At 38.9% G+C, this 19,040-nt stretch overlaps 3 protein-coding genes across 7 annotated transcripts; 1 reads left to right on the top strand and 2 right to left on the bottom strand.

Moving 5' to 3' along the window:
• Positions 1-1,674: 1,674 nt before the first annotated feature.
• LOC144633604 (uncharacterized) lies at positions 1,675-4,978 on the bottom strand. The gene is made up of 3 exons (XM_078492447.1): positions 4,625-4,978; positions 2,777-2,875; positions 1,675-2,282 (listed from the first exon to the last, which is right to left on the bottom strand). The coding sequence occupies exons 1-3, from the start codon at positions 4,692-4,694 to the stop codon at positions 2,059-2,061; spliced, it is 393 nt and encodes a 130-aa protein (XP_078348573.1). The 5' UTR covers positions 4,695-4,978; the 3' UTR covers positions 1,675-2,058.
• Positions 4,979-5,486: 508 nt separating this feature from the next.
• LOC144632908 (uncharacterized) lies at positions 5,487-10,515 on the bottom strand. Of its 2 annotated transcripts, XR_013566963.1 has the most exons (4): positions 10,334-10,515; positions 7,063-7,167; positions 5,907-6,879; positions 5,487-5,713 (listed from the first exon to the last, which is right to left on the bottom strand). XR_013566963.1 is itself a non-coding variant. In XM_078491671.1 (3 exons), exons 1-3 carry the CDS (start codon positions 10,407-10,409, stop codon positions 6,302-6,304), a joined length of 759 nt encoding a protein of 252 aa, XP_078347797.1. In that variant the 5' UTR covers positions 10,410-10,515; the 3' UTR covers positions 5,487-6,301. The 2 variants fall into 2 exon arrangements, 1 of the variants encoding a protein (XP_078347797.1); XM_078491671.1 differs by having other exon boundaries at positions 5,487-6,879.
• A 2,718-nt stretch (positions 10,516-13,233) lies between these two features.
• LOC144632769 (uncharacterized) lies at positions 13,234-19,009 on the top strand. 4 transcript variants are annotated; one of them, XM_078491491.1, is made up of 8 exons: positions 13,234-13,420; positions 14,225-14,551; positions 15,200-15,542; positions 16,064-16,192; positions 16,843-16,923; positions 17,017-17,070; positions 17,495-17,554; positions 18,441-19,009. In XM_078491491.1, exons 1-8 carry the CDS (start codon positions 13,342-13,344, stop codon positions 18,448-18,450), a joined length of 1,083 nt encoding a protein of 360 aa, XP_078347617.1. In that variant the 5' UTR covers positions 13,234-13,341; the 3' UTR covers positions 18,451-19,009. The 4 variants fall into 4 exon arrangements, with proteins under 4 accessions (XP_078347617.1, XP_078347618.1, XP_078347620.1 ...); XM_078491493.1 differs by lacking the exon at positions 13,234-13,420 and adding an exon at positions 13,890-13,954; XM_078491492.1 differs by lacking the exon at positions 18,441-19,009 and having other exon boundaries at positions 17,495-17,558.
• The last annotated feature ends 31 nt before the right edge of the window (positions 19,010-19,040 follow it).

Genomic DNA, 19,040 nt, shown 5'->3' with positions numbered 1-19,040 from the left:
AAAAAGCATGTTCATTACAACAAGGGTTGAAGAACTTCACATCGTTTTCTTTCAGATTTTTCACCATTTTGATGATGACTCTTGAAACAGATTTTGCAATAAAAGCACTTGAAATAGTGACTGTTACTCCATTGTACTGTAAGCACTTAGTGACAGATTTTCCTAAAAACGGGTGTAAATGCTCACGTCAATATAATGATGACCTTTTGAACGCTGGAAACTAGGCAATTATTATCGAGCTACCATACACAGGAGCGAAGACTGTTTATCATGATGTACAAATTTCGCGAATCATCACTTCCATATCAATGTAACCATTTTATGATTTTTCTAGCTGTAAGAAGAACTTAAGATCTCTGAGAGTCGTAAAAGCATGAAATTCGATTTCAGTGTATGGCAAAGGCCGGGACAGTGTAATACTGCAAAGCGGCCAAACAAACGCATTTTGATTTAGTCGCGTAACTTGATTTACATTTATCCATGTACATCTTTTATTTTTGAAGGTTTTTGTTTGCACTGTAAAGAAAAAATTGGTCAAAATTCGAATGACTTAAATACAAAAACCGAGGTAAAGTTTTCTATTTTTTAAAACAAAATAAATATTTGGTCGCATTGTGTAAATAAACGCGAGTCGCCGTCGAAATATTTTTTCTCAAAGACGTCTTGCTTTTTAAGCAAGACGAAAACACAAGTGCTTAACTGAACTGAAAACGAAGATTTATTTTCACAAAAAGCTTACAAATGTCTTAACTGGAAAATTATTTCGTCCTGTTCAAGTGTTGAATAATCGTGACTTGAGAAAGAACTTTTAATTATGCGTGGGAACACGTGTCGCTGATTGGCTGTTTTTAATTGAAACTAATCGTGCGTGTCCGTACGGAGTCCGTTCTTGCAGCTGATCATTGTTTTCTACATTACAGCGAACGATTATCGATCCCGAACCATTCCCTTGGGATTGCTAACAGCTTTTTTCATATAACAAAGAGTCTAATGCGCATGCGCAAAGCGCACGCAAGTATTAGACTCAAAAAACCCTGCCTTTCTGACTAGGTAGCTGCATTGTGGAAAATAACAAAATTAATCGATGTTCTTGAGCATCTTCTTTTCCATTCTCAAGTCAAACTAGAAACGTTATAAGCCCATATAAATACATTACAGTTCTTTGTTTAAGCTCCATGATCACATAGCGTCTTGTTTTTAATTTCAGACTCCTCGGAAGTCTGCTTTGTGTTTCAGTTAGTGTTTAATTAAAAATTTTCAATAAAAGAATAAAAAGGAAAAAAAAATAGGGATGGATAGAAAAAAAAAATAATTGAGTTATCTTAACGCTGTAAGAGCAATGTAAAAAGGTGAGTTAAAAAAATACTTTATCTCTTTATTGCGGAAAGAAAGTGTGCTTAACTTTTCCATGCAAGAAAAATAATTTCGATGGCATCGAAAATGGCGGATTTCACGGATTTTAAGGCGTGGCTGACTAGAGTCCTTTAAAAGGAAAATTTTCAGTTTTGAATAGCTAGCTTTTAATCTTTTATGTTATTATCTCTGGCTTCCCGCCACAACCTTTTACGACTTCTTAGTCGTTCTTTTCGAAGGTCCGTAATAAATAATAATATAAAATTCTTGATAAAGTTCGTAGAATGTCCATCACAGTGTGCCGAATGTAACTTAACTTCCAACAGAAGACGATGGGGTTCAGCGACGTATTCAGGAACACTAACAATGGTACTATGTTTTAAGATCAATTTTAATTGTTATTATTTTGTTTTAGGTCAGCAAAACTACTAGACATGTTGTTACACAAGTTATGAGTACAGTGCCTGGCATCTGATTGCCTGCAACACGATTAACATTCTACCATTATTTCTAGTATATATAGGGCCCACAATTTTAATTTTTAATTTCATTGTACTACAAGTAACACAAATGTGCACGTCATATCTGCTGTTATTTAAAATCTGCTTGCAGCCATTCCCAGCGAAACTATTTTCGCTTCCATGAGGTAGAAAAATAACTTGATATAACTTCCCGCGGATGCGTTCCAATTTATATTCTCTCATTTCACCAGCGAGAAAGGAAATAACTCCATATAATCCCTAGCATCATCAGCACATTTGCTTGTGTTAAGTCTGTTGTTGGCGCAGATGCTCGTATTGTTGTATTGTGTTCATTCCATGCTCCGTTATTGTTAGTTCCAGCCGTATAAACAACCGTGACACTTGGCGTCGGAGTAGTACGATGCGATGACGTCACCAGTATAATTGGTGACGTAGGAGAAACGTTGTCTATAAAAAAAAGAAATAAGAATGACTTTTAGATTAGAGGACGAGAACGAGATTGAGCATGAGTACGGCTTTCCGAACCTAGCGCTTATGCTTTCAATTACCTTTTTGTGAGTTATTTTCGCGGGAAATGGAACGGGTATATTTCGCGGGACTAAATTTTCGCGATTTGGCTAAAAATACGTACTTAACATAAAAAATAAAATAAAAAACGTTTGAAATAAATTTTCGCGGGTCTTTAATTCACGTTTTTTTGAAAATCACGAAATTCGAGAAAATTAAGTCCCGCGAAAATAAGTAACAATATAAGGTATCACGTTCTATTCACAGGGACAAGCAAGGTTAGAGAGGGTTCTGAAAAAAGTAACTGGATTGACATTCGAAATATTAGAAACGAACAAATAACGCAATTTTCCTTTACAGCGACGAAGAAATTTGTTTCGGCACTTTTGTTGAAGTTACTTTGCTTAAATTTATACTTTTTAATAATAACGTACCGCATTGATTACAGGTCAGCGGACACTGCTTCTTTACATGGTCATAACTACAGTAACTCGCATAATCAGAACACTTGAGCTGATGATCTTGACAGAGACCTACAGTAAAAAAGAAAAATGCTTTTCAGGTTTACGCGCATTAAGGCTTAGCAATTACAGATTGAGTGGTGGATTGAGTCGCTGCTCACAATGTCTATCTATGTCTAAGGCTATGTTTACACGCGACCGGTTCCAAACTGATCCGGTCCGATTTTTGGACCGGACAGGCCTTTTGTTTACACGGGACCGTTCTGGAACCGGGAACGAACTGGACCTGCTATTTTGCAAGTCCAGTTATGGACCCGTTCTGGACCCGTTCCGGACCCGTTCCCGAACGGTCCTGTGTAAACACCTAGATCGGTTCCAAACGATTCCTTGTCAACAGAAGCCGATCCGGTCCGGTCCCGTGTAAACGTAGCCTAAACCTCTACAGTATAGTTTTGTTGTAAGTAACCCATTTGCGCATATAACCGAGAACGTAAAAATAAATGTTTAGGCCAGGCACTAGGATAGTTTGCGTCACTTCCAAATAAGGCTCAAATATAACTTGCCTCCGTACATAGGGGATCATAAAAAATGACTCGCCCTTGCTGTCATATTACTTAACAGTCAGACACTGTTTCCAAATATTTAAGGGGGTTAAGTCACGGATGACATAGCCACCTTAAGTGATTATCAACTTAAAACTGATAGCGTCAACCTCTCGTGGCAGAGCAGGTCACGGCGAGCTTAAGCTAAGTGCGGGGGATTCCCTGCTGTTTCATATCTGCAAAAACTTTACAAAGTGTAATATATGCAGCCTTGTAGTTCGCATTTCGGTGAAAGACTACCGACGCTGTACCTAATTGACTAAAATGAAAGTCCAGTTTTCATCAATTAACATGCCACGGAGTGTTCCAGGCGCCTCAATATGGAAGTTTCCAGATCTGACAAGAGTGTCTGTGCAAAAACAAGCCGGACGCATACTATTTTTACTTGTTTTGATTTACTTCTCATCTTGTTTATACAAGTGGTTTCATCATCAGCCGTGTTTCCCAATTAGCTTTTCTAATCTGATTATACAATAAACAGAGTCCGTTTAAAAATAACAATAAAACAACAAAATGCAATCGAGGCCTTGAATTTATCTCGAAAAAACACAAGGCTTTTAGGCATTCTGACTCCAAATGATTGATGTTTTCAAGGCACAAATTGAAACGCGTCCAACATTTTTACAAAATTAAAAAGTGAACCTACGGTTTAAGCTATGTTCAGTATTACAAAATAACTTGAAACTCGAAACACGTTTTAAAACTGCATGATTTTGCAAGAAATTGCTAACAAATTCAATCGCAAGTAACATGATCAAGATTTACTTGTTTTGTAATTTTCAGATAAATGACTGGCCTACCAATTAACCGAAGCTTTTAAAATCCTGAGCCGTAATTCTAATTTCTATAAATATAGCGTTTGACTCTCTTCACCTTTTTATTTAACAGATTAAAACTGAGGTCAATAGGAATAGAGAAGCAGTCACTTCGGAGAAAAATAGTAAAAGGATTTTCTTGCTGTCCTCAAAACCAGATTATTCCACAGAAGAAGCTTAAAGATATTGAAGCTATTATAAATTAATTAGTGACTGTATGAGATTTTTAATCTCTTCTTACGGCTCACAAGAATTTAAATAAAAAAGTGTTTGTAGGGGAACGGCACGGAAGGGCGGAACGACCCAAATTATAACCAAAATTCCAAATCTCCACATTAAGATACATTTACGTGAGGGGTGGAAAAAACGTGCGAGAAATAAATAAAATAATAACTATGTTTTACCTGCATGTGCTTTCTGAATGAACAGTGGACAGAAGAATATGAGAAAGGTAGCAAAGTTGACCAAACCCATAAATGAACTTCTCAGCAGAATCTGTGCAATCAAAAGATCTTCTTTGTTGTGCGCGGTACGCTGTATGCTGCTTTCCACGAAGAAGTATTTTTAAAACAAATTGTGAAGCAGAGGTCATTAGGGGCGATGATTTTAAGTATTGTATTTCAACAGGCCACAGCATAATATGTTTTAAAATAGTTAACCAACTGCGGCCGGTGTAGCCTGGGTCCTCATTCTTAATCATCCAACCCAGACCCCACTCATGTTTTTGACCACCCACTCCAGACCCCACACGTCCCAGAAACTCAAGCAATGAATGAATGAGTTAATGAGTAGCCTGTGAACAGGCTCTTCGGTCGGGAACTGGGCAAAAAGAAAGCGGGAAGAAAAAGGAGGGGGAGGGGGGAGGGATTATTACTCCACTAGGCCTAAGCGGCTTGCTCCGCTCGCCGATCAGATCGGAAGCTGGCTCGCAGGCTAGTAAATGAGTGAACGAATGAATGAATGAATAAGAACTCGAACAATGTACGTACATTTTTGTTTGTTCTCTGTTGCAAGAATCCATCTCTATGATCTATTTTACTGAATTTACTACACACCGTATTTGACACCTAAGAAGTAGATTATCTCTAAGAAACTGTGTAAAGGCAGCCTCAATTTCTTCATTTTAAATGCGAGTGTCACCACGAAGTTGACACTCTTCAGATTATCTGAATTTTTCGGCTAGCCCTGGATTTCGGAAGGTCTGGAAAGCTACTTTGTGATCAGATATCACGGCGTATATGAAAGAAGAAAGAAAAGCGGAAAAAATATCTCAAAGGCATTGTATTTTAGTTGCTTGCAACAAAGTATTGCATCAATGAGTAAATGTTCTACAGCTCTAGCTGAAATAAAAGTACACAGGCTAGATGTAAACAGTGCAGCAAACCTTTTCAACAGAATTAACCTTCCTTATTTCTAGTCTTCCTTGGAACAACTAATCGATCAGATCCAACCTACCCTGGGTACCAGAGAATTTTTCTCGCGCGCGGTGGATACTTCGGCGGATACTTCGGCGGATACTTCGGCAGATACTTCGGCGGATACTTCGGCGGATACTTCGGCAGATACTTCGGCGGATACTTCGGCAGATACTTCGGCAGATACTTCGGCGGATACTTCGGCAGATACTTCGGCGGATACTTCGGCGGATACTTCGGCAGATACTTCGGCGGATACTTCGGCGGATACTTCGGCGTTCGAAGGCCGCGCCGACGGACCGCGCAAGAAAAACCTCTGGCATCCAGGGTAGATCCAACCATACACATGATCAATAACTTTGTACAATTAAACATTTAAGGCGTGTCAAGCAAACGATGTCAGAAATTACATACAATTGATACAACTCTGCTCTTTTCTTAAGTCTATTAAATGTCCTCTAACTTCCTCTCTAGTTTATTTTACCTAAGATTATTTGACATAACTATTGAGGGATACAAATCTGTCCTCGTAAAATAACTTATGCATTTGCTACGTACAACATATATACAAAATTTGCAGACTTGATCTGATCGGAGCTTTGAATGAAGAAAATTCAGTCACTGGAAAAATGGCGGAAGCTGAAATTAAAGTTGTCTGCTTCATCATCACCATGAAATAAGATAACTCCATAGAATCCCAAGTGTTATGAGCACGTTTGCTTGTGTAAAGTCTGTTGTTGATGCAGTTGCCTGAATAACATTATTTTGTCCCCTTTTGTTGTCTCTTTCACCGGAACTTGGTCGTAAGACATCTTCAGCGTTTTGAGTTGGAGCGCTTGTAAGGTCACGTGATACCGCTGTAGTGGTTTCCGTTAGAGAACGACCATGCGATGCAACCACAGTGCTTTGCGTTTGAGAACGACCATGCGATGCAACCACAGTGCTTTGCGTTTGAGAACGACCATGTGAAGCAACCACAGTGCTTTGCGTTTGAGAAAGAACGTGCGATGCGACCACAGTGCTTTGCGTTTGAGGAAGACTGTGTGATGCGACCACAGTGCTTTGCGTTTGAGGAAGACCGTGCGATGTGACCACAGTGCTTTGCGTTTGAGGAAGACCGTGCGATGCGACCACAGTGCTTTGTGTTGCAGTAAGGCCTTGTGATACAACCGTGGTGCCTTGCGTTGCATTAGGACTGTGTGACGACATTACCGATGTTACTGGCGAAAAAGGATAAATGGTCCCTGTAAAGAAAACCACTTTGTTAGCAAATTTGTTTGTTTTTACAAAGTAAAACGAAGCTCACAACTCATGTCTCGTGTCTTAAAATCCGTAATTTTTTTTTTTCTGTAAATTTTTGATGACAGGCTATATATATATATATTTTCCAAACGTGTAAAATGCACACACAAAAAATTATAACTTACCACACTGATTACAAAGCTTCGGACATTGTTGTTTTACGTGTTCGTAGAGGCAGTACCTCTCGTCGAAATTAGAACACTGGGAGTTCTTATCTTGACACAGAGGTGCTGAGAAAAAATAAAACAAACATCATTGAGGATCTGAGCAGTAGTATAAATGGCTGTTGTAAGCTAAAATCTGGCTGTTACATTCAGTGCCAGCAAGGATGCTGAAGATAGGACATACTAAACATGATTTGTCAGCTGAAATGTTACCAATCGCTTTCAGCATTTTTTCTTTAGAGTTTGAACAACGACACTGAAATAAATGATTCATACTGTTGACAGGGCGTTGACACATCGCTATCGACTTAACCCTTTAACTACCAAGTTTCTGTGACTTTTTAAAGGTTTTTCTTGGCTTAGACATTCTGTAGAACTTCGTGATTGCATATAAGAAGTTCAAGTAAAAATGTGTGCTGTTTCGAAACACCGAAGGCTCAAATTTTTATATGTCGTCAGTAGTCGACAGTTGCTTCCTTCATAGGCGAGCTGTTGGGCTTTGATTTAATTGGCATGTTTTGTATTTATAAGTGATTTTTGGAGTCATTTTTCACTGCAGAAGCCCCCAGGCTGGCATCATTAAGCTAGAATGGTGGGTAGAGGCCAGCGTCTGAAAGAAACCAGAGTGAGAGATGATTTTGTCTTGATTGGAACGCCAAAAATGTTCGAATCGAAAGATGGCGGTTCATGAGTAAAGTTGTCTCTCTGGCCGTTCTGTGGGTGGATTCCAAGACCTGCCATAGCAATTTAGACGAATTCTGACTTCAAAAGAATGCAATCGATGCAAACGTTTGCCGGCAGGATTGAGTGGCTCGACACTTACAAAAAATATATGGAACAAAGGTAGGTAGACTTCCATGCCGCCGCCATGACTGTTTTTCCCAGGCATCCCTTTTGGTCACCAATGAGGAAATTACAGGTTTGCAAGCAAAGCTCTAATCGAATAATAATTGCTGAATGATTGATGGGAGATTTCCTTGGTGAACGGAAAGAAATAGGGTTGAAGTTTGCTGCAAATATATATTTTTGAAGTCAGAATTATTTTTTTCATTAAAAAAAGGAAAGAAAGATGTGTGTTTTTTGCTGTTGTCCTGTTAGGTAGAAAACGGGCATTTTCGGATTTGCTGCTGAACAAACAACCATATGCAACGGAAATCAAGAGTTGTAGTCAGTTAGTTGGCTTTTAAAGCTATGAAAGTTATCACTTTGCCATAAAAAGCAACCATTACTATCATGTGTCCAGATATGTAAAGGCTAGAGATTTTTTAATTACTGCTGGTGTTTTTCGTACAAATTTGTACGATTGGTAGTTAAAGGGTTAACTGATCACTCATTGATCACGCCAATGAAGTTAACTGGATGATTATACAAATAATTAATTAAGATAATAATTAACTGTCAATATAATACGTAGGTGAAATGTCTCTTATTGTTAATCATTATTGAAAACGTAATATGGGAACAGAAAGTAACATTATCATCATCATCATCATCATCATCATCATCATCATCATCATTATCATCGCCGGAACCTACACCGCAATTTGACAATCTTTTTAATATTCCTTGTCTCACCTAAAGCCGTTGAGTCCATCATTCCCCCTCCCCGTCAGTTAAGATTACGCTCAACTCGTCCTGTCGTTGTGGTCATTTTTTTTTTCATTACGTGATTTACCAAATACATTTGCATAAACGGATGAACCGCAAGAAAAATAGAGATAATTTTAGAAAGAAAAAAAGGTTAGCTATTGGCTAATCGCGATCAGAATCAGGGATACGTGCTCGCCCTGTTGGTGCACCGTTCTAGATAAAGGTTGCATGAGCGCCCTGAATGACGTTTTCAACCGTTATTTTTTGTACATTTTACGGGAAATATAATCTGGGAGCTTAGTTATTGGAATGCAGAGATGTCGTCCAAGGTAAAGAATCTGACTACAACGAATTCGAAATGGGTAAAGAATCAGCAATAACCTATTGTATCTGATAACGTCTGGTTTGTTGTGGGGAAAGCGTTGGCGATCTAACAACAACTAAAAGAAAGACCAATGACGTAACTAATCAGCGAGAACTGAAGATACAATCTTTATCACTTAACGCTTTTCTGTCGGACAGAAAGTATATTGATTACACTTAGTGTGCCTCAACTGATATGAGAAATTTCTAATCCTGGCGACTGTTTATTTTACAGACATATCCTCGCTGTCTTAGTAGAGGGGACTAACTATGCTGTAGGTATCCATGCAATTCTTTATGTCATGCCTTTTTTCGTTTTATCGCTTTCTAAATTACCACAGCTTTCCTAATACGATTACACAGTAAACAAGAGTTCGTTTAAAAACAACAGTAGAAACAACAGAGATCACTTTTGAGGTTTTGAATTTACCCTGAAATAACATTCGGCTCTAATCGGTTACTTACAACTAAATTGTAAAAATGTCTGCACTTTTGGTTGCAATGTTAATAGACAACACTTTGGGTGCTCTTTCGTTTAGAATCTTCCTAATCGAAATGAAGTGATTTTACGCAAAAGTAGGCCTGGCCTGTTACACGTTTGTAATATACAAGTGGATATCCTGGAGTGAGTGCTTGCATTTTTATACTTGCGCTTGTGTGGCTTAACGCTGGCTTGGTTCCAGGTTCTCCGAGTAAATTCCAGTGAAAGAAAACACTCTAAATCTCTAACGGAATTTCACATTCGTGGCTTTTGCCTGCATCTTATTTGCACACAGTATGGGAGATCATGGAACAACGATGGAGTGTCCGTAAATAGCAAACAACTAAACACCTTGTAATTGACTTTGGCAAAGAACACAGCAGTTCAAGTATTTTTGTTCCATTTTATTTGGTCAAGAGTCACTTAGTTTGTAGTTGCTCCACAGTTGTCAGTTTTGGCCTTGCTTAAATTAACTTAATAATCGTTTTCCAAAGTCTCTTCTTCGTCTCAAGTTAGCTAAGTCACGAAAATGAAGTCGAGCGATGGCGAATAAGCTGATTATTTTATATATTAGAAATATATTAGCTTGAAAGAGGAAATCTCCCAAGAAGAAATGTAGAAAGTACACATCAAATTGAGCAAGAGTAACGTTGAAAGTACTTTATAGCACCTAAATGTCAAATGGAGATATATCGGGGTGAAGGACCCAATTTGTAACATGTCTCAGTTTAGTAAACTATGAGAGTCATTAGTTTATGCATAAGCGATTGTTTAAGATAAGTTTCAAATATGTATTACCTGCTCGTGCCTGCTGTTGAATGACGAGTAATGGACAGGTGAGTATAGTAAAGAAAGCAAAGTTGGCCAAGTCCATGAATCTAATTGTACTGCTTAGCTGTGTAATGAAACGATCAGTTTGTTGCTGCGACGTGTCTGTTCGTCGCTTTCCGTGAAGAGGTATTTATATAGAATAGTGTGAAGCAAGGGTCATTTATGAGCAGTGATCTACACTATTGTATTTCAACAGGTCACAATATAAGAATAGGTTTAACATACTTAAGTCTTTAATGCATTTAGTGATGACGTGTTTAGGACGTGGCTTCTCGTTTTCCGGCTCGTGCGCGCATTGCACGGGCTTTGTGTCCACTCTTCCGCTGTTTATAAGCAACTGTAAACATATTTTGATACTTTTAATGTATAAAGAACAAAACACACCATATTTAGGCAAATATTCGTTCCCTAGTTCATATTCGATGTTCGCTGGCTTGTATATAGAGAAAAAAATTGTTGTCTTAATACTGGATTGTTATAACAGCGTTTTATAGGAAATTCAGTGACCCAAGGAAGTGACAAACGACGCCTTCTATTGGCCACTGTAATCAGTAAACACCTTAACCGACGGAAACACATCCAAAGATAAAAAAAATGCAAATAAAATAAAAATTGCAAAAAGGTCGTCACAATATAATGACCTGTGAATAGACTATCCTTTTGATTCACAAAAAAAGAAAAAGAAAAAAAAGAAGAAGAAGTAGAAGCAAGGAGAAAAGTAACGATCGCTTGAATTTTTTGGACAGTAGAAAGGAGGTTCCGATTGGCCGTTACCATAGGAACAGCTCAAGCTGTAATAGATAAGTTAAGTTACTGATTTGTTTTAACGATGGGAAACTGATAACTTGAACAGGGGATGTTTGAATAAAAGAGTCAACATTAATACTATTGTTCAGCTCATCAGTGCCATGTTCTTCGTCGCGCGTAATTTAACCGACTTCAAATATAACCTATACTAGGGAACGTTGAGACTGTGGTGGTCCATTTGCCATTGGAATTTCATGTGAGAATAATCCCCCTTGTTAAGTTATGCCCAGTTTCAGGTCTGTTTTTAGAAACAAAAATCGGTTTTAACTGAGCACACGTTTCCGACCACGCATTGAAAACTTCTGCGTTTTTTTTTCAATGATTAAAACGTGATGGATTCCAGTCGACTGGGCAGAAACCAGAAACCAACTATTATAGCAGTTGACCTTTTTCGTGTAAGCGTCTGACAATCCCCAAATGCGTCAAATAACTTAGAAATACACTCAGTGCAGTTAAGCTACTTACAGACAATAGACTGTCATATCGATTGCATTTCAGATAGATCTTGTTACGACCTAGTATGCCATCTTGGTGTGGTACCCTGAAGCACAAAGTGACGTCAGAGCTTCTTTATGAGAATCTAGAATACTATCGCATGCAAAATTGAATATACAGTTTCCTTAAGTCAGGACTTGCATTCCGGAAACTGAGGCTAAATTCAAAATAGCTTTCTTTAAGTCGAATTTTGATGTATTTTTAAAGTGCTCAACCGTCTAGGGTCAACACCGTCTAGGTAGCCCAACACCGTCTAGGATACGCTGACCATGTTAAACTGAACCACCATGTGCAGCTTTTAAAATAACCATTACCTTTCATTTGAATATAATGGTCACTGTGATCCACAAACTTTGCTTTAAGAAAAATATCAATTTCTGACATATTTGACTCTGGGAGTGAATGGGTTAGGTTTTATTCATGAATTGAATTCTTGGTCTCCCCCACTTCCACAGAAGCCATTACCAGATTACAAAAAAAATGCCACAAACATTTCTACTCTTCACCAAGTATTGACAAAAGAGTCTTAAAACTAAACAGAACTAGGGTGAAAAAAATACTGCAGGGCTTTGCATTCTTAATTGTTCCAAAAAATAAAAATAAAAAGGCAGAGGAAGGCAAGCAGGGAGGCAAAGTTAAAAGACAGAGGATAGTGGAGGAGGGAGGTTTCTCGAATCGAATGCCCTGCTCTTCTGTGACGTATGATGCTAACCCTGCTCTAAAGATTTGTCACAAAACGGATACGGGTTCTTTCGATTGGGTGTCGGCGGACGGACTCGCCTCGTTTTGCGCTGCATGGGCTGGCCTTAACGTCACCCGAATTTTGAATGATTTTTCGAGATTTTGATACTATAAATTCTCTTAGTTCGTTGTTCATAAAAAAAAAATCACTCATACTCCACCCCAATTGGCCATCCTCGTCCATCCTTTTGGGCACTCAGTGATTTCAACGAAGGTAAACCTTCATTAACTTTGACTATTCCACTAATTTGATAAAAATCTGTTCAAAAATAAAGGACTAAAGGTTGCATAGTCCCAGCCATGAAGAGCAATATCCAAGCAAGAGTATGACAATTTCTTTAACTTCTTAAGTTCACCTGACAAAGAAGAGAATTTTTTTATCTTCTACAATTTAGTTCCGTCGTGAATAGTAAACCTTCTTTTAGTTTTTGTCAATGACAACGCTTTCCATATTTATCATGGCTCATCTTTTTCACTTGACCTTGAAAATAAAACCTTTAAAAAAGTGACAACCTAAAGTCGATAAAAAGATATTTAAAAGAGTTTTGAAGTGGATGTTCCGCCGACGTTATCGAGAAAAAATACACTGATTGGCTTCTTGTGTTAAGCGTACCTCCAATATGGTGGAAACAGAAATTATGCTTCGTACGTAGTTTTTCTCATATTTTATTTCTTTATTTTTGGTTGTCGCCCACGCGAGCAAATGGCAGCGCTTTTATATGTCGACGTGTGTTGTCGCGTGACTGAAAACGATCTCGTCAAAAAACAAAAAATACTTTTCATCATTCTATAGCACGTGAAGACCACCCTCAACAAAAAGCAACACTGACACAATATCATCAAAAGCAAGTCCACTTTGTGTTGATACGTTCAGAATTCAGCCAGTGGAAAACTGTTTCCAGAGCCAGATTGCTTTTGTCGTTGAGATAATCATGATGTCCTTATGGGAAAAATTTCTTAGCCTGTTTGTTGTGTTGCATCTAGCTAGTGGAGCATGGGGGCAAGTAGCAGGTATTGTGACTCATTGATTTTTACATCACGGAATAAAGACCCAGTAAACGATGTATACAAAAACACATCCGTTCAATGATGTTCAGTTTTTGGCCATAACGATTTTACAGCCAAATTTTAAATTAATTAAAGCTGTAAACTTTCTTCCTGAGAAAAGCTTAGTTGTAAACGAATTTAGAGCAAAAGATTTCAATAAAATTACGGCCAACGACAATGAAAGGAATTTTAATGATAAATAAACAGGTTGGGGCGCATTCATAACGCAAGCAGTGTACATTTACAACTAAGTCAGATTATGGCTAAAAATAATTATATGCACTAGTGAGTATAACGAAAATATTTAATATTGTTTAAAGTGTAAAGCTAATATCCCAATTTTAAATTCTGGAATTGGACTTTTAAAAATGATATAGAATTTAGACAGCGTTGCGTTTTTAATGGTTTGTTTTTATCGTTTTGAAATGTTCTTGCAGGACAAACGAAATGCGTTATCTTCTTGAACAAATTTGGTGCAATGCTAAGTGAAGCTTGCTAGTACGTATTGAATTTTGCCTGTTTGATAGTGTTACGTTTCACAATAATAACTTTCCCCCATTTTTTGAGGTCTTCTACCTCCGAGATTGAGCGAGATGTAATTTCTATGTACAACATTGTTAAGAAAATAAACAAAATAGATGGCGAAAATTAATGAAATAAAAAATTAGGCCGGAACATAGTGTCTCCAAATAATCTCCAGATAATAACCTCATTTGGATGTTCTTGGTGATTGTTGGTTAGAAATGGTGCTTTCTTTTTCATGCTAAGGTGTCAAATACTTTATGGCTACATGCGGTGGGCAGAACTGTGACTTAGTCTGCGGAACATTTGGTTTCCAGTGTGCTAGAACTGGCCAAAGTTTCCCGCCTACATCCGCCCTATCGATATTCGAGTCTTTGGGAATCAGGTGCAAAACTCCCTCGTACCAGGACAATTATCAATATAAAGACCACCCGAACTACGTGGCCGAGTCACCAGACGATAAGGTCTGGGTCGGTATGTGCCTGGGATTCAAGTCTATACCCAGTACTATCGATTGCCACACGGCCAACAACACACTTGTCCGCAGGCTCTGTCCATGCTACGACCCTTTAGGTGAGTAACTAGACAGCACTACGTACAGTTACCAGATATGAAAGGCAAAATTTGGCCAAGGCAGGAAGTCGCAAGACAGTGAAGAAGCAGCGCTGAACGTCGCTAAAGGGGCGCATAACCAGGCAAATGTAAAGAGGCAAAAAAACCCAGAATATTCAATTAACAGAAAAGAATAGGGAAACGAGATCCCTGAATCGCTATAGGTTATAGACTGCCCACAGCCTCTCAACGTTTCAACGCAAAAAAACAAAAGAATCGGCGAGCGAACGAGCTTAAACGCGAAGCGCGGGGGAGGAAGGGGCGGGAGCGAGCGAAACATTCGCCCTTCTCGCGCTGGCGTCCAGTTCACTCGCCGTTCTTTTCCCGCGCTCATCGGTCGAAAAAAATGAAAACAAAAATAGAGGGCTGTGAACAGTCTAAATAGGTTAATGAACTATTCATCGAGCCCATGAAAAACATATACAGACCTTTTCAAGTCTAGATTATCCTTTTAAATTCTTCAAATATCTGTTCCGGTTAGTTTGCAAAACAAAAAAAACTAGATAGGTTAACGGGCTATACCGTGATGTTTTAGCTGCTGGACTTAAAATGGTTTTAAACTACTACTCAGTTACTTGAATGTGAACTTTTTATTTTCTTCTTGAAAAGTTACCCAGCCACCTGTGTCATCAAGCCCAAATCTATCCACCACAACAAAAAGCGCAGAAGAAGTAACTACGAGTCGTGGATCGTCTGCTGGTACGGCTATAAAACCTCACACAACAACAGCAACAAAAAGTGAAACTGAAGTCACTTCTGGTATTGGGTACACAACTACTGAAGAACAATCTACAGGAAATGAAGTAGGTACCGGTCTACCTCAACAGCAGATAGGCGCAAGGGGCGAGGCCGAGAGGACAGCACTTATTGTGGTAGCGGTCATTGCTGCTGGCTTGGTGCTTTGCCTTCTGGGCGTGGCATTTCTATTTATGTGGAACAGGAGGCGGTTTAGGTAATTTGTTTTTGTTAATTTTTTTCTGCCGTACTTTTACTTGTTGTTCTTGGCTTTGACCTAACCTGATCATGAGAATGCCGACACAGTCCTATCGCGCACAGACTTTGAGTTATTTACTAAGGTTTCATCAGAGGCGTGTTCCCTAGATGCGACGCTAGTGACAAGCCGTGTTTTGGCGCGAAATTGGGCTTCGTAAACTCACACGCAAAAAATAGTCTTCTCTTCAACATATTTTTAAGCTAAAATTTGCAACATTCTAATGGAAAGTCCTATAATAATGTACAGAATTTGTCTGTTTTTCCCAAACTGTCTTTGTTAGCGTAGGATTTCACTTTTCAGGTCCGTGTCGTCATAGGATGACAGTTGGGTCCGTCAGTAGTGGTCGTGTGATTCCGAATCTGTGTTCTTGCACACACTTGAAAAGAGGCGAGCATTGAGAAAGCATTGCTTTCACTGAGGTTTGATGTCATGTCATCATTATTGAACTGATACGATCACATTTTTGTTATATTAAATAGAGGAAAAACAGGCTCGAAACCTGACAACGTAAAGTTTCACGTTGGATATCATAAGAACAATAACGAGAAGACGGCACCGGATATGATGGATGGTCTGACTGTGGAGACGAGTATCGATGAAGAAAACAGGTGTGTGCTATGAAAGTTACAGTACTGAGCTGTTCTTATTATATACTAGCTAGTCATGCAATACGTTGGAGGGATTCCAGGGGAATATCTCACGAGGGACTGAAAAGTGAAAGTAAAGGTAAAGTTTGTCCTACAGTGGCTAACCAGACATAGGCGCATAACTCAGTAAGTTTCTGTCAGATGAAGCGACTTGGAGCGGTGACTGGTTGCTACTGTCCCTGGAGAGATACTAGTCCATCGCAGGCAATTCCCCAAATTTTTGCGTCCAGTTTACCCTTACAATTTTCCAGTACCCATCTATATTCCTGGTTCGGGTTTTTCGAAAGGCGATTAACTGCTTTACACTTTAATATCCAGGATTACAAATTGATCTTCGCTGCAAATGTTTCCGCGTGGACCTCAAAACCGGCTGGAGGACAGAAAATAAAAACAGAAAGCATCGCTAAAAAACCTATATAACTTAAATCAAAATCCACGCTCATCAGCTAGATTAGCGTAATCGTCAGGTGGTTTGACTAGCCGAGCCCTGGGTCTGCTTGGTGAAAAGAGGTGACGAGAGTTACTTGTCTTTGCCACCGGACTTATCGATCCAAAGTCCAAAAAAGATCCATAATTGCTAGGAATAATACTATTTCATTGTCGTTTTGCAGTTATTGCGAAATGAAATCTGCTGGTCATTCACTTAACAATGCAAAGAACATGAAAGTCAAGAGCTTGGCAGACGACCCAAGGTAATATACTATAGCGTATGAAATGCTTTTCATTCGTTTTCTCCACCAGCTCAGATATTAATTTTTTTCTTTGTAATTTTATCGTCACTGCAGATATGAAAATACATGTGTGAATGAAAAAGCCACAGACAACATTTTGTACGCAAGGTAACAGTCTCGCCTCTTGTTTCATTTGGTCACAGTAGCTAACTGAGTGTCATAACAATGAGCATCAAATTTTAATTGTTCCCTAAAATATCAACAATTAAGCTTGTAGGTTGCAGGGGTTGTGAAAATTCTGCCTTTAGGTAGGCCTGTATGCAAACACTACTATACATGCATGTAAGCTGTTGGATTACATTGCAGGCCCCGGTTGTTCAAAGGGTGAATAACACTATCCACCGGATAAATCGCTATCCAGCGGATAAGTGCTAACGAAACATACTACGCTATCCAGTGGATAGTGATTTATCCGGTGGATAGCGTTGTCCATGCTTTGAACAACTGGGCCCTGGTTTGCGTGGGATAAAGATTAACATCACTGAAATGGAGATCATTTCATATTCATTGTTTCTCTTTTGCTCTTTAATAGCGTCCCTGAAGGAACGAATATGGCTCTTGTGACTGACAACAACATTCCACTTTATGACAGGTGAAAAACGGATATCTCATTGTCCTTGTCCATAAAATCCGCTTTCTAATAAAGATTGCAAAAAGCCCGCAGGCAGGCTTCCTTTGGAATAAAATCCAGACTCTCTCGGGGTCTCTTAGGATTTTGCGCGAATCCCATCTCGAATTAATAGTGCAAATATACTACTCAAATATATTTTATAGAAAGGCTCCGCCCAGAGGTCTAACCCCTTTACCTCTTTTTTATACCATTAATTTTATTGGCAGATATAAGGCAACCCTTTCATACAACTTCGATAGAAAATGGTAGCCCTCTCACATACCTACAGTACGGATATTACAGTATTTTCTAAACTCTTTATTAAGTAAACCCCTTAAAATACTAAGATGAATTAACCGTTTGGTGGGTCTGTCCAAAACGTTTTGAAGGGCCCTTTTAATTCCCATAAAGACAGTTTCCCCTCCCCTTTTCTTTTCTCCAGCACGTGAAATCCCTTTACCCTTCTATATACCTACAGCCTGAAAAAGGCACCTCTTCGGGCGGAGCCTCCCCGTGTGGTCCAGTATAGGGAGTACCCCGTCCCCCCGATCAGGATGCCGTTCTCACAATTGAACGGCATACATCATGCATACTGGAACAATCCAGATCTGCGAGTGAGTGTTATAATTACCCTCCACACTAGATAAACAGCCATCGCGTGAAGCGTCAATTTTAAAGAGAGAAACGATTCCTTTGATAAGGCGGGCGTGCCTCCCAAAACAACTCTTGTAGCCAGTATATCACGAAAGTTCAGTACCCTAAACCTATACGTTCTTGACCTATACATTGATGTATGTGGGTATAGTTTGCTGCACGATTTGAATTCACGGCCAGTCGTTATTAATACTTCGTTTTATTTTGATTTTAGATTGGTCTAAAAACGGTGATCGACAGTGACCTCGGCTGCAGTCTTTGTGATCATAAGGCGAGGAGCTTCGCTAAATCAAGTTGATAACGATGAAGCTAAAAAGCAACTGATATTACGTGAATAGATCATCAAAGCTTGAAGCACTTGAGTTAAACTTGATTATGGTGAAGAAAAAAATTATTTATCAAATTCAACGATCATATTTTCGCCATGGAACTGAAAATTATATCTTTGTATACTATATAGCGTGGGTTCTTCGATTTTGAAATGTAAGGTGAAAAATTTACACTGCAACAGTTTGACTGATCCACGCACAAACGATTTGACACTGTAAAGCTGCAAACTTCTCCAACATACAATAGGGCAGGTTAAAGAGTTTGACGATGGACTGGGGAAACTACCTGAGCTCGCGACTGTAACTCTGACTCAGAGTCCAACGCTCGAAGAGTCATTGGACAAAAGTGTGATTCTAACTTTAAAATCAATAGATGAAATGTTCCCATGTTCTTACAAGTATAGAATGATTTGTTTTTCTGAGAAGCACGTTTGCAAAATAAAAGTTTGGGTTTTCTTTGATTCTGATCTTTGGAACTTCTGAGT

This window comes from Oculina patagonica, chromosome 12 (genome assembly GCF_052425735.1).
Source record: "Oculina patagonica isolate OP01 chromosome 12, crgOcupat, whole genome shotgun sequence".
Classification (NCBI taxonomy): Eukaryota; Metazoa; Cnidaria; class Anthozoa; order Scleractinia; family Oculinidae; genus Oculina; species Oculina patagonica.
This window is presented reverse-complemented; position numbering and strand designations above follow the sequence as displayed.